Genomic DNA, 26,769 nt, shown 5'->3' with positions numbered 1-26,769 from the left:
CCCAGTCCTGGAATCCAGGCTGTAATTGCAAAGCCACACTCATCTCAACTCCTGCTACCATGCCTTCACTATCTCTGGCCTCCTTGTTATTTCCCAAACACATCAGGCCCAGTCCCACCCCTGGCCTTTGCACGTGCTGTTTTCCCTGCCAGGAATGCTCTCCTTCCAGATATGCACAGGCTCACTCCTCATTTCCTTTCAATCTTGACTTAAATGTTACCTTCTTTTCAGGACTTTTCTCAAACATCATCTTTCCAGCCTCCCTCTAGTTTCTAGCCCCGTTCTCTGCTTTATCTTTCTTCTTAGTATACATCACCTTCTAACATATATATTTATTAATCTTGTGTATTGTCTGTTTCCTACTAGAATGCAGGCTCCAAGAGGGTGGGATTTTTGTTTGTTTTGTCCACTGCTACATCCCCAGCACCTGAACTGTGTCTGGAAAATAACCGATGTGCAAAAACATTTGTTGCACAAATGACTGCTGAACACTGCTCCATGTCTATAAAGCTCGGTGTCACTGCAGGGATTTTTATTTGGCACAGATTCGGGGTCCCCAACAGTTGGTCAAGGCCTGGACTTGGCATCCATCAGTGGGGTACCTCAGTGAGCACACAACAGAGCATTCCTCGAAAAAGGCCCCCGGGCCTGCCCTAGGGATCAGGGGGCCCTCCATGTCCCCCTGGGGAGCAGGAGCACAGAGATGTCCCACACCTATAATTGGGCAGGGAGCAGCATATTTGGGGCCCAGCATGGAGGGGCCACCCTGACATCCTGGCTGCTTGACCCCACCTCCCTGACTCCCAAACCCCTTATTCTCTTCTCCCCCTTTACCTGCAGCCCAGGCATTCCAGGGGGCCCTGGTGGTCCGGGAACACCTGGAGGACCCTAAGGGAGAGAAAGAAGAATCAGACCCAGAAGAGCGCTCTGCCCCGTTGCTGGGGTCAGGCGCGTTCGGGTGGGCAAGCCGCGGGGCGCTGGTGGACAGAGGACAGACAGAGGAGACAAGCGACACACACCTGCGGGCCCGGCTGCCAGGAGCTGCCCATCCAAAGTCCGGGAGCACCCTGGGTGGGAGTGGGGGTCGCAAAAGAAGGGGAGAGGTTATAGGCAACGTCCACACCAAGCGCAGGGCTGCGTGGGGAGGCGGCTGGCTGCGGCGCGAAGCCCTGCAGGGCCCTTGGCGCAGTGGGCACGAGGCGGGAAGCCGGGCCTCTCCCCCGGGCTGGGGGGGAGGGGGCTCTCAGCACCACTTACCGGCATGCCAGAGAAGATGGGGTCTCCTCGAGAGGGGCAGGAGCACTCCCCCGGTTCACCCTGAAAAGACAAGTGCCTTTGAGAGAGGTGGGCAAGGCGGGGGCCCCTCTGGAAACCAACATCTGGGAGGCGGCGCCGGCTCCAGAGATGGAGAGGCTCCTTGATCCAGGAGCTGCCCTTCACGATTTCTCCCTGGGGCAACCTGCTTAACCTCCCTCACCAGGCCAAATGCGTGGCCTGCCGCGAGGATGAAATGGATGGATGGGTACAGAGCTCCTGCCCGTGGTAAGCAGGCGACAGGCAACAGCTACTGCTGTTCCCATCGGTTCCAGTCCTGTCACCATCTGCTGCTGCACAGGGTCTCTGGCCTCCAATGCAGTCAGGGCTCCACCCTGCCGCAGACCCCCTTCCCTGGGCCCCAGATGCTTCCGTGCCCCGCACCCTGCCCCTCCCGTCTCTGCCCTCCTTCCTCAGTTCCTGCTCCTGCCCTTGGGCTCCTGCCCTTGGGCTCCTGCCCAGTGGGACAGCTCCCCAAGGCTGCCTGGAGCTCTCTGGATGGCTGTGGGCCAGTTACAGGGGCAGTGGAGGGGTGTGGGGCCCCTAGTCCCTAGAATCAGGAACCGGGGGGCAATAAAGAGGCCAGGATGGCCCTCCAGCTTCCGTGCCCCAGTCTGGGGCTGCTGCCGTGTGCGTGCCCCCCAGCCTACGGTCCCCTGGTGGGGGAGGTGGGGGCTGCTAACTCCCAGAGTATTGGTCACGGTCCTTGGAACTCACCTTCTCTCCCCGTGATCCCTTTTCACCCTGCAGGGAGGAAATGCAGGGAGGTGAGTGGATAGGGGTGCTACGGCAGGGCCAGCAGTAGCGTCCTGCTGCCCCGAGGCCCGGCACTCACCGTCACCCCTCTGGCTCCTGGAAGCCCGGTCTGTCCTTGCTGCCCATCACGGCCCTGAAGGGAGAGAGCCCAGGGTCAGTGGACGAGGCAGACAGCAGCCCGCCATCTGGGCTGCCCACAGAGAAGGGCAGCAGGACACACAGAAGCAGCACCAGGCACCACTGGAGCCCTCAGCCCAGTGCCCGTGTTCAAGAGGAGGGGACAGAGGCACAGACCTGAGGAGGGGACGGAAGGAGGAAGGAGATTTCCTTAGTGGCTTCCGGGTGCCGGGCCCTGGCCAAGCCCTTCAGAGAACACGGTGGAAGCCCCACTCCCGCCCCGCTGGGGTGGTATCGTTCCATTCCACTCGTGAGGAAACTGAGGCCTGAGAAATGCCAGAACAGGCCCAATAGCACAACTGCACCCAGGTCTGTTCAGTTCCCAAGTCCCTGCTCTCCTGCCTTCAGCAGCCACCTGGCACATATTCTCTGTCACAAGGTGGCTTAACTGGGAATTTCACTCCCCATTTTACCGACAAGGAACTGGAGACTCGCTGCCACCTGCCTAAGACCACACGACTCGTGCGTGGCGCAGGGACTGGGAGGCTTCCTGGGGCAGATTCAGCTTGAGGAGAGGAGGTCTGGAAAGCGAGCAGTTTGAGCAAAGGCGTGGAATCTGCTCAGCCTGGAGAGGGCAGCCTGGCGGCAGAGAGGAGCCCTGCCAGCCGCCTTCCCATGTGGCACTCGACCTTGGCCCGTGGGACTCAGAGCTTCTGAGGCTCCAGAATCGTCTCTGCCTTTTCCCCGGACTCGCAGGGCAGGCAGGATCCTGACATGTTCAGCTCTGTGGGGCACCCTTGGGGGAAACCCATCAGTGAGCCCAGACTGGAACTGGGGTGTCTCCAGGGAGCCACACGGTTAGAAAAGAATATGGTTCACTGTGCTATTCTCAACACCACTAAGAAAACGCGACACCTGCCCGTGACCCGGCAGGTCTAGGCTGGCTGAGGGGTTTCATTTCCCTGATTTAGACTAGAAGGATATCATCTTGTTAAATTCTAGGGGGTCTCTGTGGAATAGAAACTGACTGTCATACACTTCGATGAACAAAAGTGAGGAAATGCATTCACTATCGCCTTATGCAAAATGGTCAATAGACAGTCTTCTAAAACATGGGAATCCTCAGGCAGAGACAGTGGTAAGGGGAGGTCTTTGAGGTGACAAAGGTTGCAAGTTGCTGGTCTACGTCTGTGCTGCCCAATGTGATCGCCAATAGCCACACGTGGCTCTTTAAATTTGAGTTAAATGAAAGGAAATTAAAAATTCAGTTCTTCAGTTGCACTAGTCACATTTTCTGTGCTCAGCAGCCACAGGTGGCTAGTGGCTTCCATCTTGGACAGTACAAAATAAACTTTCCATCACTGTAGAAAGTTCTGTTGGGAAGCAGTGGGCTAGATGATCTCTACTCCAAGGTTTGAAGGGGGGGCGGGTATGAACGTATCAACTTCAAGTCAGAGAGACTCTCTGGGGTCTATGAAATGGGAACAAGAATAGCACGTCCCTGCAGGGCTGCTGTGAGGATGGCAGGGAACTGCTGTTTAGGGCTTGGCGCAGGGCCTCAGCCCAGTCTCGGCTCACGGTGGTGATCGCCTCGCCACCACGGTGTGGTATGTCCGTCCTCTGAGGTCGGGCAGGGCTGAGGCCGGGCGGGGCTGAGGCCGTCCTCCTCCCATCTCCCCCGCTCCTGGGACAGTCAGGGTTGGCCAATACTCTACGCCTTCCCACCCACAAGGAGCTGGGAGCCCAGAGAGGACCCTTACCGGAGGCCCAGCGACACTGGCACCAGGAGGTCCCCCAGGGCCCATGGCTCCTTTCAGTCCTGGAGATCCCTGTGGAGGAGGGGCACAAGGTTCCAGGGGCAGAATTTGAAGCCAGCCGCAGTGCAGTGCAGGGGAAGCATCAGACAGGTCTCGGGCAGCCCTCGGGCAGGCAGCATTCAGCTCCCACCTCCCCAGCACCCACCACCAGGGCGCTCCGAGGCACTGCAGGCCCAAAGCTGCAGGAAGCAGAGGCTCACCTTGGCACCCTTCTCTCCAGTGGGGCCGGGTGGTCCGCGAGGTCCCGGAAGTCCCTGCAGATAGAAGCACAGTCAGCTCTCCCTCATCCTGGAGAGGCCCCTCCCCTGCCAGTCACCTCTAGGCCCAAGGCAGACATACCTGAATGCCAGGCAAACCCTGGGCTCCCGGCTCCCCCTGCAAGGCAGAAAGGGCAGAGTGGGCACAGCAGGCCCGAGCCAATCCGTCTCACGGGCCCTGCCCCGCTGGCTGACCTGCTCTGGGGTGGGCTGTCTGTCACCCCCAAGTCAGGAGAGCCCGCCAAGGAGACCCTGGGGGCCAGAGAGGCAGGGGGACGGAGCAATGGTGGAAGCAATGGCAGTCCAGGCTGCAGCCCCAGCCCTCATCCCAGAGCTGTGCCCACAAGCTGCTGGGGGCAGTCAGAGATCGAGGGGCTTTGGGCGGAGGTGAGAGGACAGCTGGCTCCTGGAAGTGTTGGGGGAAGGTCAGGCAAAGGGGCAAGAGTAAAGCTGGAGACTCACCTGGGACCCCTGGGCTCCCATTCCTGGAGGCCCCGGCTCTCCCTGAAGAGACAGAAAGACAAACCCTGGCTCGAGCGCCCTTCTCCCTCCTTCCCAGCCCTCCTTTCCCTTCTCCCCACCAAGCTCCGCTGACACCCTCTCCCTACGCTGTGGCTGGCCTCCATTTCCCTCTCCAGGTCCACTGCTGCCATGTAACTCCCCACCCCCACCCTCACCATTCATACCTGCAGACCAGGCCACCCATCCCTGCACATACCTGTGACCCTTTCAGTCCTGGGGGCCCTGGAACTCCTGGGAGACCAGGCTTGCCCTAAAAAGCACAAGACGGCCCGTGGAGTCCCCGTAGGGCAAGGGAGGGCAGGAGAAGGCAAAGGCAGGCAGGGAGGGTCCAGAACTCACAGGTTTACCAGGCCGGCCCACGCCTTCGGGGCCCTGGTCTCCTTTGGGGCCCGGCTTCCCTGGCAGTTCCGCCATGCCGGCCACCGCCCCCTGCAGGCTGGGGCAGGCAGTGCAACCGTCGCCCTGGTGGGAGACGACGCTGTGAGCCGGGGCTGGTGGCCAACCAGGAGGAGGCATCGGAAAGGGGCGCTTTGTGTCCTCTGAGAGCTCTGTCCCCGCCTCAGCCTGGGATATCAAGACAGACCCCTGGCACTCCCAGCTCTTCTCCTCCCTGCCTTGGAAAATGGCCAAGGAGCATCTACCCAGTGAGTGGGCAGCAGTGATGATTCCGGCATCCTTCAGGGCTCACAGCCCCCCTGGGCTCCTGACCCCACAGCCCTTGCCCTCATTAGCTCTCCTCCTGATTTCTTTTTGCTCTTGCTGCAAACTGTGTCCTGACTGACTGACCTTTTCTCCTTTTGGCCCCGCAGGACCCCGGATCCCGGGCTCTCCTGACAGTCCGGGCTGCCCCATGGTGCCCGGTGTTCCTGGGTCTCCAGGATTCCCAGCGTCACCCTGTAGAGGAGTGGGGTTCAGTGAAGGCAGAGGTGGCCCTGCTGGGGACAGGTTGACCTCTGGGCCAGGGCACCGCCCACCCACATGCCCACTGAGGCTCTCTCACCTTCTGCCCCTTCAGTCCACGCTCGCCAGCCTTGCCCTGAGGACGAAGCATTTCCAATATCCATTCATTCTTACCAGACACCCCTCCCGCAAGCGCCCAGCCCTGCTACGCCCAGGAGACACAGCAGCCAAGCAAACAGACAACAATCTCTTCTCCAGCCTAAGGAAGCAGTGCAGCATCGGCTAGGAGAGGAGGTTCCAGCCAAGTGTCCAGCCTTGGTGACCCGGACAAGTGACTTAACTTCTCCTTGCCTCAGTTTTCTCATCTGTCAAATGGGGACGATAAAAATAGTACAGAGCTCTATTCCATAGGGCTCTGGTGAGGATTAGGTGAACTAATCTGAGCGAGGCAGTGCTGGGCCCACAGCATGCACTGTATCCATCTTCCCTGTTCTTATTAAAGCAATGATAATAATAATAACCACAGTGGGAACTGCTACTTCCTGAATGCCTATCGTGTGCTGCCGAGGGCTTCACGCACAACATTGGTAAGCTTTACAACAACATTACGCAAAGGGAACAGAGGCACCAAGAAGAGAAGTAAACTGCTCATGTCAAAGAGCTACTAAAAGGCAAGGCTGGAACTTGAAGCCAGGTCTGTCTGGCCCCAGGTCGGTGCCCTCTGTCCACTCCACCATGCTGCGTCCCAGGATGGAGGGCAGAGGTCTGTCAGCCCTCTCCACACACTCCTACCCACCCCTCCACGGCCCAGGTGACCTGGCTCAGAGCAAAGAGACCCAAGCAGGACCCTGCCCCTTTCGAGTTTCCTGCTTCCCCGTGCCAGCAGCCCCAGAACTCACCGGTTTTCCTGGCAGGCCAAAGCCTGGAGAGCCAGGTTCCCCCTTCTCTCCAGATGGTCCAGGCAGGGCCACCACTCGGCCTTCCCCATCCTGAGACTCGGACAGAGCTAGGCAGGGCTCGCAAGGCTCCCCCTGCCGAGCAAGGACCGAGGGTTAGAGGGTCCCTTGCCTTGGTGCACAGGGCCAGGCTTGGAATCTGGGGCTGGGAGGGTAGCCTTACCCTGACCTGGCCTCCCTGCTGGGCAAAGGGTATCTCAGGAGAGAATGAAGGAGAACAGTTGAGAAACGAAGATAGGGGCCAAGTCCACAGGAACCTTGAACACTACCCTGAGGAGTCAGACTTCACCAGTGGGGGAGCCTCGGAAGGTTTGAAGGAGGCAAGCTGAGTGTGTGTTTAGAAAGCTCGCCCTGACTGCTGCATGGAGAGTGTCTCCAGACTCACCTTCTCCCCTTTGATGCCTGCTGGTCCCACTGGCCCCGGTTGCCCCTACATGATAAAGAGCCACGTGTGATGCCCGGTATCGGCCTGGCACAGCCCAGTCTCTCATCGCCCCAGCAGTGGGCAGCACCTCCCACCTCGCCCTTCTCCCCTGAGCGGCTGCCATCCAAAACATACTCACTGGACTGCCGGCTGGCCCTGCCTCTCCAAAATTACCCTGAAAGCAAAGCAGAGAGCATCAGGTTAAGGTGGGGGGTGAGTAGACATGCCAGAGCAATCCCAAACTCAGAACTACAAAAGGACCCACTTGGTAGATCACCCCTTCAACTCCTGACTGGGGAAACTGAGGCCCAAGGAGGGAAAGGGATTTCCCCAAGGTCATCCAGAGACTCCTGGACAAGCTGGGGGCTGAGGCCATGCTTCTGTCTCCAACATCACTTCACAGAATCCCAGCCCTGGCCCACCCCTGACCTAACACACAAAGATCATTAATTCATTTCTGCAACAGCAATTTCAGCAGACACCTGTTATGCACTGGGCACTGGAACAGGTGCTGTGTAGGTAGCAGTGAACAAGAGAGACAAAAATCCCTGGTGGAGCTTACATACTTGTGGGAGACAATAAAATGTTAAAATACTAATAACTTTATACAGTGATGAGGGCCACAGAGGAAATAAGAGTGAAGAGAGAGTAAGCAGGAGAGGCCATTTTAGACAGAGAAATGTGAGCCACAATTACTATTACAAAGATGAGAATAAGGTCAGCCAAAAAATGACTCAGGGGAAGGTAGAGAAGAAAAACTTTCTAGGCAGTGGGAACCCCACGGACAGAATACAAGAGCCAGGAGTCTTGACATATTCCAGAATGGAATGAGGTCTAGTATGGCCAACACCCGGGAAGCAGTGGGAGAAGAGTGGGAGATGGGTTTGGAAAGGTAGACAGGGGCCAGATCGTCCAGGGTTTTGTTAGGCGGAGCAGGACTTCAGTACAAAGGCAAGTCAGAGGAGGGTTATAAGTGGGGAAACAACATAATCTGATTTCTTTTTACAAAGCCACGTTGGCTACTGGATGAGAAATGCAGAGGAGGCAGGCAGGCCCAACAGGAGGCTACTGCAGCACCCAGGTGGAGGCCATGGGAACCTGATCAGGATGGTAGAAGGTGGAGAAGGAGTGGAGATTTCGTTGGCAGATGGTCAGGATTTGCTGATGAAGTGGATGGAGGGGATGAGGAAGAGGAGGGAGAAGTCAAGGATGCCACCAGGTCTCAGGCTTGAGAAACTAGCTGTGTACCATTTACTGAGATGGAGAAGACCGCAAGGAGGAGCAGAGGGGAGGGAGAGAGTACAAGAGCCACTGGAGAGACAAGTGTGATTGGCCTGGGAGAGTCAAGTCTGAACATTATTTCAGGTTTTCTCGCACTTGATTCATGTATAAATCCACAGAACCCCTCACTTGAGGAAACTGCATTTTAAGTTCAATGCTGTCACTTGTCTCCAAAGTAACCATAAACACAAATGTTAACATAAGCACTGAAATGGAGAGGCCCAACTGAGTAGTGGAGATGACAGACACTGGAGCCAGACTTTCTGGGCTCAAATCCCAGCTCTACACTCAAATACCATGTGATTTAGTGCAATTTACGTGACCTGGGCCTCCATTTTCTCATCTGTAAAATGGGAGTTGAGTAACTACCCTGTAGCGTTTGGGAAGGATAACACAAGTTAATTCAGATGCAAGCACATGGAGCAGCACTTAGCACATAGGAAGAGATGCCCAAGTGTTAAATGTTATTTTATTATGAAGTGGACTTGAATGGCTTAATTGTTTCAAATGATCATTAAATTAAAAATACAACATTAAGGAATGCTCTTGAAAAATATGAGGGCTCTCAGGAATAAATTCTTTGACCCCAGTGTGCATTTATTTCATCATGAATTTACAGCTCCATCTCTTGTCTTATTGTCCCTTTTCCGTGCCTGCCAGCCATCTCCTCCCCTGCCTCCCTACAAGAAGCCCTGGTGTCCCTGATGTCTAACCAGGTCTCACCTTCTCTCCTTTCAGCCCTCTTGGCCCTGGAGCCCCAACTTTCCCCTGAAAAATAACCAAGTCAGAGTCACAGCAACCCCACCACCACCTCCCACCCCTCCAGTACTCCATGGGTCCCAGAGTCCACCAGAAAAAGAAAAGCAAGCTCAGAATTATAGATCCCACAATCCTGCAGGTAGCTGGAAAGGAACTTCCACTATACCCTTAACTGGGCACTTCGAGGTCCTAAGAGTGAGTGCCAGGGCAAGTAGCCGGGAGCAGTGCACGGATGGAGGAGGAGGGCAGGCTGCAGGCCTGGGACACCTGCCTCCTGGAGCCAGGGAGGCCACCACTGTGGCAAGGAGGACTGGACTGGGCTGGACTGGGAGGAGGCTGTCACTCACCGGAAGGCCAGGCAAACCGAAGCCAGGGATGCCCACATCTCCTTCGGTCCCTGTAAAGGACCTGAGCTGCTGGGCCCCAACAGCTGAGCTGCAAGACAAGCAGGGCTCCCCCTGGGGAAGGAAAAGAAGGGATCAGAAAGCTTCCTGGGTAGTCGAGGAAGGGCAGCCAGGGCACTGGGGTTCCCTCACCTTCTCTCCTTTGATGCCTTGGATGCCAGGGTCTCCCTGCAGGGAGGAAAGTTTTGTGGGCTGAGAGTGGGAGGGTTGGGGTACCCCAAATGTCCTACCCATACAGGACAGTAACATCGCCACCCAAAGGCCTTCAAATATCTCGAGGTCCCATGGGTTTCAAGCCAGCACCCCTGAGGTAGGGCTCATCAACCCATGTAGCATGGGGGCAGTAAAGCCGAGCTACCCCAGCAGATCACCTTTCTGTACCTACCCGATCACCCTTTTGTCCAACAGTTCCCTGGCGCTCCTGAAAGAGAGAGTCTGTGAGAGAGTGGGGTGGGGAGTCCCTGTCCCTGCCCAGTCCTACTGCTCCTTTTCCTTATCCCCAACCAATATCCAGTCCCAGGAGGAGGGCACAGCCTCACTCACAGTCAGGCTTGGCTCCACCCCAGCTTGCCCAAATGGCATCCTAGAGCCTCCCCAAGAGCTCTGGTAGGTTGCCATGGAGATCTGGGGTGGTCCTCTAGCCCAGCCCTAAACTCTATGGTTCCGTACCCTCTATCCTCCTGTAAGGGCTTGGACCCTCTACCCACAGTCTCTCTATGGCCATGAGATATACCCAGTCTCTCTACCTGACACTTCTCTATGGTCATGCCCCCATTTTTGTGGGGTCCCTCAGTGACCACTCCAGGCACTCACCTTGAATGGTGCAGGATCACCCGGCTCTCCCTTGGGTCCTGGCTTTCCAGGCAGCCCCACAAAGTTCTGGAGCCCTTCAGGCAGTGTTGGACACACTTCACAGGGGTCACCCTAGCAGAAGGGAGAGGCTATGAGTGGACAGAGTGGGGCTCAGACCCTGGAGAAGGCAAGGAGCCTCATGCCATCCCAGGTCAAGACCCAGGCTGGGCCAGCACCCTGCCCCCAACATCAAAGTGGACAGCAGGGTCGTGGGAGTGGCTTTTTGCTCAATTAATTCATTTATTAACATATAGGCCTGGACATCCCAAAACGACATCCTCACGACAAACCAGAAAGTATTACCATGTCCCCATTTTACAGATGGCAAAACTTGGGCAAAGTGACCTGCCACATTCATAAATCACGTGTGTGATGGAGGCGGGACTTGAACGCAGCTGTCTACCTCCCGGGCCAGGCTCTTTATTTAGTGATCTCTCTTGTGCCCCACAGGCACAAAGCAGGAAGGCCCAGGATCTTGCTGCTGTCTCACCTTCAGCGGGGACTCCTATTCTCACCCCCAACCTGCGGCAGCCAGGCCTGGCACTCACCTTCTCTCCCTTCAGCCCTGGCACCCCGGGCTTCCCCTGTTGGAGAAGAAGCAGTGGGCATGAGTGCCTGAGAGGAGGGGCCTGTGTGGCAAGAGAGGGCCCGAGGACCCGGCCCCTCCTCCCTCAGGCCCTGGGCAGCAAGCCCCTTCCCCGTCAGGCTGGGGTCACTCACAGGTTTCCCGCCAGGACCGTCCTTTCCTGGAATCCCGGAGCTGCCCTGTGGTCAAAAGGAAAAGTTAGGAGGGGGGCGGGGAGGATTCTGGCTGCTGTGACCTCAGCCCATTCATCTCCTCCCCGTCCAGCCCCCTCCCTAGTAGGACAAGCTCTGCCAAATCTCCCGTCTCCATTTGGTCTATCAGGTCAAGAAACACTCCCTTCCTATCATCTGTCCCTCTTCATGTCTAACTCAAGCAGTTCTGGTAGCAAAGGAAAGGAGAAAATGAGGTTTCTCGGCACCCCTTCCCTGCTGCAGCAGGTTGGGAGGTGATCTGACTGACCCCAAAGGAACCACAGCGGACAGACAGATAAACATTCCCAGGAATTCCTGCTCGTCTATACACAAGACACTAAAAGGAGCTTGGGCCCCCCAGTTAAGGCTACTCTGGTCATTACTAGACCAGGACCTGCCCCTCCCCATGCCTGAAACCCAGGCCAAGGCTCCCACCTCGACAAGCTCTGGGATGGGGACACCCCCACCCACAGGGGATCTGGCCGAGCAGAGCTCAACCTCTGATCAAATGCGGGCCCATCCCTGGACATGCCTGCGGCCCCAGCTGCCCCTCTCCTCTCTCCTTTCTCCTCCTGCCGAGCCTGAGCTTCCCCATGTGCCCCTCTCCTGAATGTGCTTACCTTGTCTCCCTTACGGCCGGGTGGGCCCCCTGGGTCCCCCTGAGAGTAGAAACATGGTCAAGTGGAAGCTTGCTAGTGGCGTCTCATAAGAGCGAAGCCTTCCGGATCTTCCAACCCCCTTCCCCAACCAGGACCCCCGGGACAGAGCCTCATCCCCCACCTCCAGCCAGGGCAGGTGAGGGCTCTCGGAGGAAAGGACCATAGGTGGGGTAAGGGGCCACTCACCGGAGTCCCAGGTAGTCCTATGCCAGGGGGCCCAGGGAGGCCAGGGCGCCCAGGCTCTCCTGCCAGCCCCTCCGGCCCGACAAAGCCAGGGTCACCCTGGCACAGACAGAAGGTGGGCATGAGAGCACAGCCCCTCGTCCCCAAGACCCACTCTCCGCCTCACAGACACCCACAGCTCACCTTCTGCCCTTTGGGCCCCATGATACAGATCTCTCCTGGGCGGCCCTGCGGGGTGGGGGCACCTGTAAGGACGGGCTGGGGACTGGCACCTCCCTGGGGCAGCAGCCACAGCTGAGAAGATGAAGCCCCCACCCACCCCACCCTCACTGCCCCTCCCCCAGGTCAGACCCTGCCCCAGTGCCCAAGTTCATCCAAAGTCAACCTCAGGGCATTGGCAGTCAAGGGTCCCTAGGCTGGGAGTCAGGGGGCCGCATCAGGGACTCTTCGCCCCCTCCTTCCTGTGCCTCCTGGACACAGCCCCTCCCTTCCCTGGGCCTCCACTCTCCAGCCTGGGCAAGAGGAGAGGGCTGGACTCAATGCTCAGCTCCAGCCTGTCGAGACCCTAAGCGCCCGCAGCGGGGTGGGGAGGAGCGTCCCCAGCGCCGTACATCTCGGCCTGGCTTCCCCGGCGAGCCCTGGACGCCTCCGTCGCCTCTCTCGCCTTTCTGGCCCTGAGGAAGGAAGCGGCAACTAGAGACCCCTCCTTATAGCTGGAGAACCCTCCAGACTTCCCTGTCAGTGCCCACCCCCCGCCCCGCCGCCATCTAGGTTTATTACCTTCTGGCCTGCTGAGCCCGGGAATCCCGAGGGTCCCTGAGGTGAGCAAAGGGGACACAAAAGAAGCGGTGAGGAGAGCAGAGTGAGGCTGGGCCAGGCCCCCGCCACCCCTGTCTCCCCCCTGGCCCCACACTCACCGAGGCTCCCGACTCCCCCTTCTCTCCCTTCAGGCCTTCTGCACACTGAGCAAGGAGAGCAGGTGTTGAGAGGCGCCCCCCGCCCCCCGCAGACCCCTGAGGGCACAGGTGCCTTCCCTCTGGCCCTGCAGCGGGCCTCGCCTCCAGGGCTTACCTGAAGTGGGGCATCCGGCGAGATTCGGACACAGTCATTGCCCTGGGAGGAGGGAACAGAGCATCAGGAAGGGGTGGGCCTCCTGGGGAGTCACCTGGCACCTGTTTGGGGGCACAGGCCCAGGAACCCCCCAGTCCCAGGTGTCCTTGGAATCTGGATGCTTCCACACACTAAGCCCTAGAGAGACCCCCGCCCTTGTCCCCCAGCTAGGCCAGGCTAAAGGCTTCGGGCTCCTCACCCCACTCCACCCCCAGGCCAGGGCTGGGCAGGGTGCAGTGGGCAGGGCTGGGGCACTCACCCGGGCTCCCTTCTCGCCCTTGGGGCCTGATGGACCCGGCAGGCCCTGCTCGCCTCCCTGTGGGGGAGACAGAACCAGGGCTAGGACCGGAGGGGCACGGGGGACTCGAGGAAGCTTCCGCCTTCCCCACTGCAACTTCTTCACCCACCCAACATGGGTGTGTAAAGGCGTACACACATGGCAGACACACAGCATGTGGATTCCATACACATTCCTCCCACGACCCCCCTGCCCCACAAAGCTATATTTGGCAAACCCGTGGTCTCACGCACTGGTATCTCTTGCCCACACCCATACCCAAGCACAACAGCGCACACACAGCACACCCTAGGGCACGTGGATCCATGCATGGACACACATGTGGATGGCTGCGTGTCCAATGCCTGAGTTCAAATTCTGCCTCCATACTTGCAAGTATGTGACTTAGGACAAGTCACGACACCTCTCTGAGCTTGGGTTTTCTCATCTGTAGAATGGGGTTGGGGTGGGCATGAAGCATGAGGCTACATGTCAAGCGCTCAGCCCCAAGCTGGCATGCTAAGTAGAGCTGTTTGATACAGTCATGAATTCCAAAAATACAAATTGGATTATGTTTGTAATCTGGTCTGTACCTGGGCATGATTAAGTTATGATTAGGGCTTTGATTGATCATGTCTTTAGGACTTTGAGTCCCCACCCACCAAGGGGTGGGGCCTCACAGATAAAAGACATGGTGAAGGACAGAGTTGAGGGGTTTTGATGTTGGAGTTTGATGCTGAAGCTTTAAGCTGGAGCCCCGGGAAGTAAGCTCACAAAGGAAAGAGAAGGCAGAAAGGAACTCTGAGCCCAGGAAGAAGCAAGCCCTGGGAAGAAAGGAAACTTGAACCCAGAGAGAAGCAAGACCCTGGAAGGGAGGAACCTGGGAAGCCTGAACCCTTGCAAACGTTGACAGCCATCTTGCTCCGACACGTGAAAATAGACTTTGGTGAGGAAAGTAACTTATGCTTTATGGCCTGGTATCTGCAAGCTCCTACCCCAAATAAACACCCTTTATAAAAACCAACCAGGGAAGTGGACTTGGCCCAGTGGTTAGGGCGTCCGTCTACCACATGGGAGGTCCGCGGTTCAAACCCCAGGCCTCCTTGACCCGTGTGGAGCTGGCTCATGTGCAGTGCTGATGCACGCAAGGAGTGCCCTGCCACGCAGGGGTGTCCCTGCATAGGGGAGCCCCACACACAAGGAGTGCGCCCCATAAGGAGAGCCGCCCGGTGCACGAGGAATTTCAGCCTGCCCGGGAATGGCGCCGCACATACAGAGAGCTGACACAACAAGATGATGCAACAAAAAGAAACACAGATTCCTGTGCCGCTGACAACAACAGAAGCAGACAAAGAAGAACACGCTGCAGATAGACACTGAGAACAGACAACTGGGGCCAGCGGGGTGGGGAATAAAATAAATAATAAATAAATAAATCTTTAAAAAAACAACAACCAATTTCTGGTATTTTGCATCAGCACCTCTTTGGCTGACTAATACACTAAGCATGCCTGTGGCAGCAATGCTGATAATTACGTCACTCACACGTGCACAGCCTTGCATTTGCACCATGCTGCTGACCCCACCACTCACAAGCTCTGTGGTCCCATCAGGCCCGTGTATGTGCTCACTACCCATGTGTGGGTCACACATGTGCAAAGGCATTTGTGCAAATGGTGCCTCAGGAATGTCTAGCCATGCCCTCACACAATCACTCTGATATACCCAGTCATGCACATGGGGCAAAATTGGGCCTCAGTTTCCCCCTGCAGTAATATGATAGTACCTACCCCACAGAGAGCTCACAGAAGCTCAGAAGGTAATAGATGTGCATGTGTGTGGCCCAGGACCTGGTGCACAGTAGGGCTTCAGAAAAGGGCAGCTCTTAACATCTTTGTACGCACACACACCCCTGCTCTCTCCAACACCCATACACCTAATACCCCTCAGCCATACACAGCTTCAGGCAGCTCCGGATATAAATACACAGCCATAGGGTCACATGCCGTGGGTGGGCTGGGGCCACTTAAGAGGGCAGGGGTGCCCTCTCCATCTGGGACTCACCTTGGAGCCAGAGGGACCAAGTGTGACCTGAGGGCAGAGAGAAGAGAACGTCTCAGAGAGGGAGAAGGAAAATAGGAGCCCAGAGAAGGCAAGCAATTTAGGCAGTGTCACACAGCATGGTAGCAGGACCTGAATCCCAGCCCCTTTTCTGCCTCCCAGGCCAACCAGCATGCTGACTTTATTTTCTAAGGCTGTAAAATGTGCAGAGGGATCACATCTACCGCCTCTAACCTGCCTGCCTTCGGCTGTCTCCACCCCCCAGCTGCTAGGATAACATGGCTCCTCAGTTGCCATGGTAACCCCTACACATCTGGGACTCGTCAGCCTTACTTGAGTTGGTGGGGAACTGGATGGAAAAGGGGGCAGGCAGCAGTGGGGAATGTCTCCCAAAATCCAGGGGCTTGTCGCTGAGGCAAGCTGGGGTTGGCCCTTCATGTGACAACGTGGCAGGGCACCTCAGACTGTCGGGCTATGAAAAGCAGTGGCTTTTGCTCCCCACAGAAGAGTCATGGTTAGATATCAGCTAGGCTTGCACTGAGCCCCTCTGCCCTGTCCCTCTGGACCCCCAGAAGGTGGCTGAGCCAAGGCCAGCTGGAGGGGGACAGAAGATTCTTCTCAGGCCCTGAGCCAATATGTGATTTTGGGGGCGAAGCTGCGCTTTGGCGTAGCCCTGAGCCAGCCTAGCCCCTCCCTAGGCCTCTGAGATGACCCACGACGCCCCCCGAGCAGAGCAGGCCTGAGCCCATGTGGATGGTGCCAAGCTGGCATCACCGCCAAAGCCCTGGCCCTGCCTGGCCCCTGCCCACCCCCACTCCAGCCTGGACGCCGACACATGGCTGGGATCACAGGGGGTGAGGCCGCCTTCCGTGGCTGGGATGGAGGTGGGGGTCAAGCCCAACTCAGAAGGATGGACGGGAGGGTGTGCGCCCCTGCACAAAGACCCCCTTGTCCTCCACCAGCGGCTGCCAACCCAACTACTCGGCAACACCCACTCCCAGCCCTGCCTTCCCAGATGCCCGGGCCCCACCCTGCACACCCGCATTCACTCACATTGCTCTCCCGGGCTCCCTGGACACAGGGCGGGCACTGGAAGGGAAGAACAAGGCTGGGACATCAGTTCTGAGGCCCCGGGGTCAGCCCTCCCTGCCCCCATTTCCCCACGCAGGCCAAGGCCACAGAAAATCACATGTGCTCTGGAAGGAATCTGAGGGGAACCTGAAGATCGGAATCATGTGAAACCAGCCTCACCCCACCAGCTCCCTCCAATGCAGACCCAGAGTCATCTTTCAGACGAGGACACTGACGCCCAGAGAGAAGCAGCAGTGGGCCATGGGTCAGAGGGCCAGGGGTGGAGTGGGGCCCAGAAGCCAGGGGTCCCGTGCCCAAGGCCTGGGTTCCCCCCGCAATGCCCGTGGCCATTTCTACCAACTCAGCAGGAGTGTCCAGGGCTACCCCCACCCCACCCAGGGAGAGGCAGCAGGCAGGTGAGGCCCAGGTAGAATTTCTTGGGCTCCCAAGGGATGTGGCAGCCTGTCGTCATCCAGCCACCCCCATGTCCAGGCTCCAGAGCCCCAAAGCCTTGTCCGACAGGCTCATGCTGGCACGTTCTCAACCAAGCCCTTACGACCAGCCCAGATGGGAGCCTCACCTCATCAGCCGCTGCCTCCCGATGCACCTGGGAAGAGAGAGGGCATGACAATGGGCAGGGAATTCAAAGAATCAAGCACTGCTTCCAGCATCGCTAGCCAAGAACCACCCTTGAAAGCACATGGGGGAAGTGGACTTGGCCCGGTGGTTAGGGCATCTGTCTACCACATGGGAAGTCCACGGTTCAAACCCCGGGCCTCCTTGACCCGTGTGGAGCTGGCCCACGCGCAGTGCTGATGTGTGCAAGGAGTGCCTGCCACGCAGGGGTGTCCCCTGCATAGGGGAGCCCCACGCGCAAGGAGTGCGCCCCGTAAGGAGAATCGCCCAGCACAAAAGAAAGTGCAGCCTGCCCAAGAATGGTGCTGCTCACATGGAGAGCTGACACAACAAGATGACGCAACAAAAAGAAACAGATTCCCGTGCCGCTGACAACAACAGAAGGGGGCAAAAGATGCAGCAAATAGACACAGAGAACAGACAACGGGGGTGGGTGGGGGGAAGGGGAGAGAAATAAATAAATAGATAAATCTTTGAAAAAGAAAAAAAAGAAAGCACATGAGGGTAGCGTCTGCCTCGCCTGCAGTGACCCTGGCTTTCTCAGAACTGGCACCTGCAGGCAAGTGGGAAGGGAGTAGGAGTAGAGTGTCCTATCCAAGAGGTACAGGGGACCCAAGGGCAGACCCCCTCTACCTTGGCTCCCCTTTCTCCCTTCTGGCTGATTCTTCCCGACAGCTGGGCATCCACCTGGGCAGACAGAACAGAGGGAACCCTTGAGGAGGGGGCAGTTCTGGAATCCACGCTGGAAAGGAGCACCCAGGCCAGGGCCAGGGACCCAGATACCCCCTCAGCTTGGCATCTGGCAACTTCCAGGGCACCAAGGGCCTGCTTGGGCCCCTGCGGCCCCCCCCGCCATAGGCCCCATCCCTCTTCTTCCTGGCCCCTCCTCCTTTTCCCCCCACCCACGTGATGTCGGAGAAAACAAGACCATGAATCAATGGGACCCTGTGTTTCTGCAGCCAAAGACTGGGCACGACGCCCAGGGGGATAGGAGACTTCCCAGCCAGGGACTGGAACTAAGGGAGGACTGGGCTTCCCTGACACCCCCAAAGAACCCGAGAGTGGGCAGGAGAGCTGGTCAGGAGGCTGGGCAGAGAACCAGCCTGGCACTGGTTGGGACTGGGCCCAGGAAAGTAAGCAAGTGGGGGCACAGTGCAGCCTGACCTCTGACCCCAGGTATCCCTGGCCTGGACAAACTGCTTCTGGTACAAGCCTGGCCCTGCCTTCACCGGCTGGGTCTGCACTGGCCTCAGTGAGGGTCTGGGTCGTGGCTGAGCGAGAGGGACATAACTATCCGTGTCGACGTGGAAGCAGGCACAGGGTCACCCAGTGGTCCTCCCTGAGTCCTATGGGGGTAGTAGGTAAATAGGTGGGGCTCCCAGGGTCCTGCCATCCCTGGGCACAGCCGACTGACCCTGCTGGCAGATGTCCGTCAGGTCAGGGAAAGGACAGTCCCACTTGTCCCTGCCTGTGTCCATGTCTGCCTGCCCTGCTCACCTACCTTGCTGTTCTGTGGCTCCTCCAGGCAGAAGCAGCGGGTGTAGACCTTGCCCTCAGTCTGGGGGTTGATCTCGATGAGCTCATTGCTCTGGGTGTCCCGGCGAGACTTGGAAGTCTCTGGGGGGCACTGTCCAAGGCGGGGGAGAGGCTGGCTCAAAACACACTTGCCCACTCACCCTCAGATCTCCAGGCCTCCCCTCCTGACCCCCCATCTCCGCACACTATGCCTCTGGGTGGTGCCCACCCCTGAGCTGGGCCAGGGCCAGGCCGCTTACCCCCCGCGGTGAAATCTCGCAGCAGCCTTCTTCCAGCACAAGCTCGGGGTCGCAGTAGATGTGTGCCTGCTGGAGGTCAAACTGCCAAGGACACACAAGTCAATTTCACTTCATTTGATCAAACTGCTCTGAGCCCTGGCCCCCGGAGAGGCACAAAAACAGCGCCAGCCCAGGACTTAACCCCAGGAGATTTCCAATCTGGCTTGGGAGACCATCGAGAATACAGCTGTCACCAAACCACATGCAGGAAAGAGGGACAGGAGGGAGAACCATCCCGAGGAGCAGAGGAGGAGAGGACTCCGTTCAAGCGGGCCTTGATGTGCAGCAGATGGGTAGGCAAGAGAAGACATTCCAGGTGGTAAGGCACGGAGGCGTGAAAGTCTTAGGTGAGCTGGGTGGACAGGATGGAATTGACCAGAGCAGAGCTGCTTGGAGAGGTGTAAAGGAAGATGCTGCTGCAGATGTTTAGAAGGTCCAGATCACGCAGGGCCTTGAATGCCAGATTAGTACATCCAGGCTGCATCTGGAGAGCAAGGAGGACTCGTGGAAGGATTCTGAGCAAGGGAAGGACCTAAACAGACATGGACGGGCTCTGGGATGCTCAATCAGGCTCCCAGAAGGTGGGAGCAGAGGCCCGGGCCCCACCTAGCACTCACCGCGATGGGCTTGCCCTGCTCGGCATCGAGGCCCAAAACTACATGGCCCATAGGCCGCATGGGTTGCCGGGGCCCCAGGGGCTGGGAGGAGGCTGAGGTGCAGTCCACATGCACGGAGGCCACCCGGCTAGCCACGGTCAGCATCAGCTTGTGCCAGCGCAGGTCGAAGAGCTGGGGCACTGGGAAGACGCAGGTGACAAAGTCACCATCGTGACCCCGGGCCCGGAGCTCCAGGCTCCGCTCTTGACTGTTGACTTCCAGGGAAATCTATGTGGAATTGGGAAAGAGGGCAGGATAGAAAATCAGAGCCCCAGAGCCATAGCTTGGCCAAGTCCAGGGTCATCAAGCTCATTAAACAGGTGGGGAAACAAAAGCCCAGAAAGGAAAGAATCTGGTGGGGACCATGGAGAAGTACACCCTGAAAGAATGGGACAGGGGCTGGGGGAGCATTGGGATGGAGCAGGGAGGCCCCGGTCATCGCCAGCTGGGATGGAGGGTGGGCTAAACTGGTGCCACTTGACGTCCCCAGAGACAATGGGGGTGGGGGCCTGAGGGTGGGCTCACCTGCGGGTACCCATCTCCATCTGTCACTTGAAACAAATACCACGTGTTCTGGTGGGTGTGTTTCTTCAGCAGTAGTGTCAGCACCAGTGCAAACTCCTCTGGGAGGCCCCCAGGGAACACTTGTCTGTGGATGGAGCAGGGAGGGTCCCCTGAGACTCAGGTGAGGGCCCAACTGGTCTCCCAGCCTGGGTCCCCAGTCCAATGAGCCTACACGAAACACGCACAGGTATCCACCTCCAAAGTGACCCACGCACATACGTGGGCATTCCCCTCACACACATTTATTTAGTGCCTACAGTTGCCAGGGGTGTGTCTAGCTGCTGGGGACACTGGTGAAAACACAGAGAAGTGCCTGCCCTCATGGAGCCTCCAGTCTGATGAGGGGGGACAGGTCACCAACAAAGAACCCCCAAAATGACTACCTCATTACAATGGAGGTAAGGGCTTCCAAGGAATCCAGGATGCACTGGGGAAAATAATGAGGTCTGAAGGATGAGTAGAAGTTAGGAGAGAAAATGAGGAAAAAGTGAGCTTTCCTGCAAGAGGAAATAGCAAGGTGAGCTCTCCTCCTATGGGAGGAGAGAGACTGGAAAAAATGAAAAGTGTTTGGCATGACCAGAGCAGCTAGAAAGAAAAGGAAACATTTGGGAAGCTGAGTCTGGAGAGACAAGCAGGGCCAGACTTGTGGGAGTTTGGGCTTCACACAGTTGGGCGCACGTGCAAACACACACGTTCAGACAGAACAACTCTTGCCGTATGTCCACCCCATCCTGGGGTTCTCTCAGGACCCATGGAGTGGAGATCTGTTCCCACCCACAGCTAACCAGAGATGGGGGAGGGACAGGGATGGGGTCTCCTAGGCACCCCATCTCTGCCCACCCTGCAAACCCCAGGGGTAAAGACCCAGTTGACTCCTAGCACTGGAGGGGACAAAATAATCCACTGAGGGACCCCTGGGCTTAGGCCCCCATAGCCCAAGGGGCTGGGAGTGTAGCTGAGGTCAGTGCTAACCCCAGCCGGTCCACGGAGGCCTTTACCGTGTGGGCTGGGTCAGTGGGGCTGCCCCCAACCGCAGGATGAGAGGCCCCTTGGGATTGCGGATCTTCTTGATGGCAGATATCTTCAAGAGGCTGAGCCGGCGGATGAGGTTGAAGCCTTCAGGGGAGACACCAGATCTAGAGGTCAGCTGGGCAGGTGAGGAGGGGCCCAGGCCACTCCAGGAAGAGGTGAAGAGGGGACAGTGGATCAAGATAGGCACTCACCTGTCACATTGGCTGTTAAGTCCCTGCTGTGTTCCAACTTGAGCCCTTCTTGCTGTGAAGGTGGGCACTGCTCATCTGGAAGACAGTTGGCAGAGGGGGAGCAGGTGGGCTCAGGCTGAGGTAGCTGATGATTGGTTCTTAGGGAACCTGGGAAGCAGCAGGTTTATGGCCCCCATTCTGGACCTTCAACCAGGCCCTGCCTTGGGGCTAATTTCACCACTCGCCTTCTGGCCGACTACCCAGAGAGCCAGGAGGACTCCCATCATCCAGATGGAAGACTGAGGCCCGGCCCAAGGCCACTGGCTCCATAGCAGAGCAGGACCAGAGCTCTTAGAACTCAAATGCCCAAAGACCCCAAGTTAGGGGCCAGGCCAGCAAGGGAGAGAATGAAAGAAGCTCTGGGCAGACGCAGCCCTCAGATGGGGTGGGAGCTGTGTGCATACATGGGGTGGCAGCTGTGTGCATACCCACTCAGGTGGGTCCCGGAACCAAGGGGCACTTCAGGGGTAAAGAAATGGGTTCACACACACTAGTGTAATACACGGTTGCATGTGCACAGCTGCACCAGTGTGAATCACGGCTGCTTGGGCCGCTGGGGATGCCAGGTGCAGCTGGTACACGTGTTCTTAGCAATGGGTGGGGTTCATCTTCTGCCATCACAGCAGACAAGCAGGCCAGACACAAGTCTGAGCCAACAAAATGACTTTTCACCTGGGAAATCACCTTGTGAAGCAGGGAGAAGAGACTGCGGGCCTGAGGGAAGCACAAACGCAAGGGAACCCACCAGGGAGGGCCTTGGGGCTCCAGACAGGGTATATTCAGGAGATGAGGACTCCTGGAGAAGGGAATAGTTTAATTCAGGTCTCCAGAGTCCCAAGGGGACAGGTATGCAGCAATGGGCTTTCCCCCTCCCTCACTGAACAGAAGCGGGGGGCAGGGAGGTGCTACACTAGCAGGGACAGAGACTAGAACCAAGAGCCTTTCCCGTCAATGCAGATGGTGCAGCTGGGACAAGACAAAGACAGCTCCACGAAGCTGGCACTGGCCTCCCTGACTGGCCTGCCTGGAATAAGGTCCCTGGGCCTCTGGGTCCCGTGTCCCCACTGGAATCCCCCTCCCTCAAGTCTGGCCAGAAAGACCATCACTGTCTTCGGCATCGGCAGCAGCAATGAGTGACTCACCCCTTGGCCGTGGGCCCAGATTCCTTACAGATGTTGAAATCATCTGCCCCCAGGCTCCCCCCACCCCGGGGACCTGGCGAGGGAGAGGGGAGCGAGGCACATGCACACGCATGGAGATCCACATACGTGCACACACGCAGGCGGCACACCCGACCTGCAGGCCGTCACGCGTGCCCTGGGTACACAATCCCCCTCACATCCACACCTCGGTCACTGCCTCTCTCGCCTGGATTTGGGCTCTAGGAGATCTGCTCCAGCTCGGCGGGCAACTGAGCCATGCAGCCAAGAGGGCACCCAGCAGGACCGGGCAAGGTGCCCGGTCAACTTCCCCTGGCTTTGGGTCCTAGAAAGCTTCACCCTCTGTCCCATTGAGTGTCTGGGCCCCAGGGCGGACCCTTTAGCCAAGATCCAGGGCCAGAGCCAGCAGGAGAGGAGGAGGAGCATGTGGGCTGCAGGAGGGATTCTCCACAATGAAGAGGATCCGAGGGGCCTGGGCCTCATTTGCGGGGCAGCGTCCTTCTGCAGTGAGGACCCATTGCCAGCTCCTCCCCACCCCATGGCCCTTCTAGCACTTTGTGCACAGGGTGGGTGCAGGTCTGTGTGTTCTCTCACACTCACAAACACCGAAAGACAGACAGATGCACAGAGAGACACCAAGAAGCATGCCCAGAGATGCTCAGAGACACACAGTCATGCAGACGGAAACACACACACTTTTTAATTTACCCTTGCACAGGCTCACGGGTGCAAACACCCCAGGCCACCCTGAGCCCAGCTCCCCCGCACCCCCCCATTTTCCCACAAATGCCCACACCTAGGGACAGAATCACGGATGTGCCCAGGACCCCGGCCTCTCAGGCAGCCGGACGCAGGCCTAGCACCCTCCTGGGTCATCTCACCTGTATCTGCCCCATGGCTGCAGGCGGCCCAGAGACTGAGCAGCCACAGGCTGGGAGCCCAAGATGCCCACATCCTGGTCCTGAGAGGTCTGCCGCAGCCGCAGCACCTGGAAACCACAGAGGCCGGCGAGGCCGGTTCCTGAGCTCACACAGCACGACTCCACACAGGGGCAAGAAGCGGCCAGTCCATCGGAGTCGCAGGAGGTCTGAGCAGACGTCAGCCTTTGGGCTAGGATTTGGGCAGGGATGATATTCAAAATACTTAACCACTGGTATGGCACAGTCACCGACCAGCCAGAGCAAATGCTGGCTGGAGCATAGAAACAGGCGGCAGCTGGCTGTGCCAGTGGATAGCTTCTAGAGAGTTCTGGAAGGCCCAGGCATCTGGCATAGTGAGGGGGCTTGAGGCAGAGACTGTTACCAAGACATTTTTAAGTATTTCAACATCTTAACAACCTGCGTTCTGTACCAAAATATACCGGCCTAGTACCGGGCCGGCAGCACCCAGCTCAGCCCAGACAATCCTGCCAGGCACCCACAAGGTCAGGGGCTGCCACCTTGGCTGCTTCTCCTGGCAGGCATCACAGGACTGCGTGTGGGCCAAGGAAGTTTCCCCCAGGGGTACAGTGGGTGGGAGAACAGGTCACCAGGGCTCAGGACCTCAGCACCAACCTCCCTGGCTGATGGATGCTCGTCTTTTAGTTTTATTAAACCCTGATGGATGGGTCCAGATAAATCAATGCAAGCTCAGCAAACAGCCAGCAGAGTCATACATCATCCGGCCTCCCCTGGGACAGGCAGCTTGGGGCACGCACACAGAGTCATGCACGTGTCCACATGACACACGCAAGTACAGGCACATATACACATGGACACATACATGCCAGTGTGTGCAGACAAACCAACCTGCACACAGGCATGCCCAACACAGAGACACACACACATCAGTGTACATGGACACACTAGCTTGCACATACACATGTGCACACAGCCAGCCTATGACCACCCCTCTGGTAGGCCTTCCTGTTGGGAAGTTCTTATGCAAGTCTGACCTCTTTCCTCCTGCTATAATGGAGTCCTGTCTCCCCTCCCTCAGCCCTGGACAGAGAATGAGAACAGAAAAGAGTCATCACCCCAGTGGATTTACAGACAGGACCTCAGCCCTCACCTCTCTGGGGTAGAATTGTGCATCCTCCCTCTTCACCCCGCATCCTAGCGGGGTACATATTCCAACTCGCAAGCCCTAGCCCAGCCTCCCCCTCCCGCCAGCCAATGGAAGGGCTGCCAACCGTGGGAGGCAAGTGAACACATGTGGAGGCGTGAACAGGGATGTGCTCGTGACCCCTTCTGGCTCCTGATCGCTGGCCTTTCCTCCCCAGGCCCCCGTCAGAGCAGATAGAGGGAGAGAAGTTTCCAGGGAGATGATCCCACCCCAACTCATACGTATGGAGATGTGGAGGCAGGGAGAGTCAGAACTGGGCTGGAGTTTAGTGTTCAGTCAGAGGAGGTGACTGAGGCCCAGAGAGGAGAAGCTGCTTGCCCCAAGTCACACAGCAAGTCAGGGTCAGAGAGGCCCTGAAGCCCAGAGCCCCGCAGAGCCCCCATCACCCCACTTACCAGTGGCTGGGGGGTCCCCCACCTCACTAGCAATCCAGGTGGCCCAGGGCACACCAGCCAAAGGAAGCAGAGCCGGGGTTCCTCAGCCCCGCCTGGGTCCTCGATTTCTCCGGGCTGCAGATCCGCAGCTTCCCCGAGTCCAGAGCTCGCCCTGCCGAGTGCTGCCCTGCACTCGGCTGCTCGGGACTGCCGGCCACGCCGGGTGGGGGGAGAGGGGGTGGTTCCAGGGGACTGGGGGCCTGCCAGGACCGCTAATGGAACACAGCTGGACCAGCCCGCCAGGCAGGGGGAAGGAGGGCGGGCCGGGAGGGGGCTCCGGCGGTGGCGGCAGCAGGCCTGACAGACAGACGCACGCCCCACTCCTAGCCTGGCGCTGCTCCCAGGCCCGCCCCTCCTACTCCCCGCCAGGTGAGCAAGCGAGCAAGGCAGGACCCTGCGTGCCCGGAGCTGCCCTGGAAGGGGGCTCCGGCGGGCAGGCGGGTGGGGAGTACCGGCCCTTTAAGAGCCAGGCCCGGGGATTGAAGGCCTCCCCTGTGCCCCTCCCCTTCCCTGACTGGGCCCCCAGAAGGTGGGGGGTGGGGTGGGGGTGGGGTGGGGGGTGGAGACCCTCCTCCCCGGTTCCGTGGCACCGGTGACGTGGCTGCCACCCAAGCCTCCGTGGTCAGCTTTTTCCAGCTCCTCAGTCTGACATTCCCAGTCTGTCTGTCTGCACTGAGGAATGGGGGCGGGAGGGGAGAGCACACAGAGGGTGATAAATTAACTCCTTCCTTCTCTGGCCTCATTCCTAGAGAAGCGGAACCCAGGGAGTCCCCTTACTCCTCCCTGCACCATGAGGTTACACAGACTCAAATCCCTGTCCCGGCCCTAGCTTTTGTGGCTTTGAATTTATTATGTAACTGTGGCTCCATCTTCTCATCTGTAAAATGGGATACTCCCGGTACATGCCTCACAGGGCTGTTGTGAACAGGATGTGTGTTCAAGTCTGTAAAAGTGCTGAGCACAGGGTCTGGCACGTGGGAGCAGCTCAGTAAATATTCCGTTTTTTTTGTTGTGATCCCAGGTGGGGAGGAAGGGAGGAGCGGGTGGGCTGGCATTCAAGCTCGGGTGCCATTGATGGGGAGGGGTCACTTTATACTCAGGATCTAAGGAAGCAAGAGGAATTGAGGTTGAACGAGAGCGTGCACTGGTGAGGAGGAAGGAGAAGGCAACATTTCCATTTCTGCCCAAAGGCAGTGGGACAGCCAAGGTGGGCTCCCAAGGGTCTCGCCTGGAGGCCTCAAGCAGACTTCCAGACACCAAAGCTGAGGAACCTTGGAGAAGTAGACTCAAGACGCCCATGAGCGGAAGGAACGGGTATGAAGGGGAGCAACGGGGTGCCCTGAAGGGGGTGGGGCTTCCAGTAGAGGCAACACAGTGCGGCCTAGCCCTGGGGCCCCATCTAACCCAGGCCGAGTGGAGGGCCAGGCCTGGGATTTCCCGCCTCCAGGCCTGGAGGTGCTGAGTCAGCGGAAGCCCTGACCGTGGCCACGGCAGCGCCTTACTGTGGTCCCGGCGTGGAGCCGGGCCAATGTGGTAGCCGCGGCCTGGTGGGGCCTGGGAAGCGCTGAGCTCAGCAGGCAGGAAGTGGTGGCGTGGGCGCGTGGAGCGCTCAGGCCCCCGCCGCCAGGCACAGGCTGGGTCTA

The 26,769-nt window shown here is 58.1% G+C and overlaps 1 protein-coding gene across 9 annotated transcripts in view; it reads right to left on the bottom strand.

Moving 5' to 3' along the window:
- The window catches only part of COL16A1 (collagen type XVI alpha 1 chain), a 50,858-nt gene extending 25,583 nt beyond the window's left edge, over positions 1 to 25,275 (bottom strand). For 2 of the 9 annotated variants that reach the window (XM_023592538.3, XM_023592541.3), the window contains exons 1-44: positions 25,088 to 25,275; positions 23,471 to 23,699; positions 21,391 to 21,465; positions 21,166 to 21,283; positions 20,129 to 20,252; positions 19,565 to 19,831; positions 18,909 to 18,989; positions 18,635 to 18,760; positions 17,767 to 17,820; positions 17,078 to 17,104; positions 16,480 to 16,515; positions 15,430 to 15,456; positions 13,348 to 13,404; positions 13,050 to 13,091; positions 12,896 to 12,940; positions 12,759 to 12,794; positions 12,590 to 12,652; positions 12,162 to 12,206; positions 11,982 to 12,077; positions 11,757 to 11,795; positions 11,080 to 11,124; positions 10,908 to 10,943; positions 10,321 to 10,431; positions 9,893 to 9,928; positions 9,640 to 9,675; positions 9,451 to 9,561; positions 9,068 to 9,112; positions 7,203 to 7,238; positions 7,025 to 7,069; positions 6,803 to 6,835; positions 6,583 to 6,714; positions 5,784 to 5,819; positions 5,570 to 5,677; positions 5,123 to 5,245; positions 4,980 to 5,033; positions 4,724 to 4,765; positions 4,344 to 4,379; positions 4,205 to 4,258; positions 3,948 to 4,016; positions 2,150 to 2,203; positions 2,032 to 2,058; positions 1,258 to 1,317; positions 1,020 to 1,067; positions 835 to 888 (exon numbers count right to left, since the gene is read on the bottom strand). In XM_023592538.3, coding sequence (XP_023448306.1) covers positions 835 to 888; positions 1,020 to 1,067; positions 1,258 to 1,317; positions 2,032 to 2,058; positions 2,150 to 2,203; positions 3,948 to 4,016; positions 4,205 to 4,258; positions 4,344 to 4,379; positions 4,724 to 4,765; positions 4,980 to 5,033; positions 5,123 to 5,245; positions 5,570 to 5,677; positions 5,784 to 5,819; positions 6,583 to 6,714; positions 6,803 to 6,835; positions 7,025 to 7,069; positions 7,203 to 7,238; positions 9,068 to 9,112; positions 9,451 to 9,561; positions 9,640 to 9,675; positions 9,893 to 9,928; positions 10,321 to 10,431; positions 10,908 to 10,943; positions 11,080 to 11,124; positions 11,757 to 11,795; positions 11,982 to 12,077; positions 12,162 to 12,206; positions 12,590 to 12,652; positions 12,759 to 12,794; positions 12,896 to 12,940; positions 13,050 to 13,091; positions 13,348 to 13,404; positions 15,430 to 15,456; positions 16,480 to 16,515; positions 17,078 to 17,104; positions 17,767 to 17,820; positions 18,635 to 18,760; positions 18,909 to 18,989; positions 19,565 to 19,831; positions 20,129 to 20,252; positions 21,166 to 21,283; positions 21,391 to 21,465; positions 23,471 to 23,543 — 2,862 coding nt within the window. In that variant the 5' untranslated portion in view covers positions 23,544 to 23,699; positions 25,088 to 25,275. Of the gene's footprint in view, positions 1 to 834; positions 889 to 1,019; positions 1,068 to 1,257; positions 1,318 to 2,031; positions 2,059 to 2,149; positions 2,204 to 3,947; positions 4,017 to 4,204; positions 4,259 to 4,343; positions 4,380 to 4,723; positions 4,766 to 4,979; positions 5,034 to 5,122; positions 5,246 to 5,569; positions 5,678 to 5,783; positions 5,820 to 6,582; positions 6,715 to 6,802; positions 6,836 to 7,024; positions 7,070 to 7,202; positions 7,239 to 9,067; positions 9,113 to 9,450; positions 9,562 to 9,639; positions 9,676 to 9,892; positions 9,929 to 10,320; positions 10,432 to 10,907; positions 10,944 to 11,079; positions 11,125 to 11,756; positions 11,796 to 11,981; positions 12,078 to 12,161; positions 12,207 to 12,589; positions 12,653 to 12,758; positions 12,795 to 12,895; positions 12,941 to 13,049; positions 13,092 to 13,347; positions 13,428 to 15,429; positions 15,457 to 16,475; positions 16,516 to 17,077; positions 17,105 to 17,766; positions 17,821 to 18,634; positions 18,761 to 18,908; positions 18,990 to 19,564; positions 19,832 to 20,128; positions 20,253 to 21,165; positions 21,284 to 21,390; positions 21,466 to 23,470; positions 23,700 to 25,087 lie in introns of all 9 variants that reach the window. The other 7 variants (XM_004471316.5, XM_023592544.3, XM_071217578.1 and 4 more) reach the window with 6 other exon arrangements.
- Between the last annotated feature and the right edge of the window lie 1,494 nt (positions 25,276 to 26,769).

Source organism: Dasypus novemcinctus, chromosome 9 (genome assembly GCF_030445035.2).
Source record: "Dasypus novemcinctus isolate mDasNov1 chromosome 9, mDasNov1.1.hap2, whole genome shotgun sequence".
In the NCBI taxonomy this organism is placed as follows: Eukaryota; Metazoa; Chordata; class Mammalia; order Cingulata; family Dasypodidae; genus Dasypus; species Dasypus novemcinctus.
This window is presented reverse-complemented; position numbering and strand designations above follow the sequence as displayed.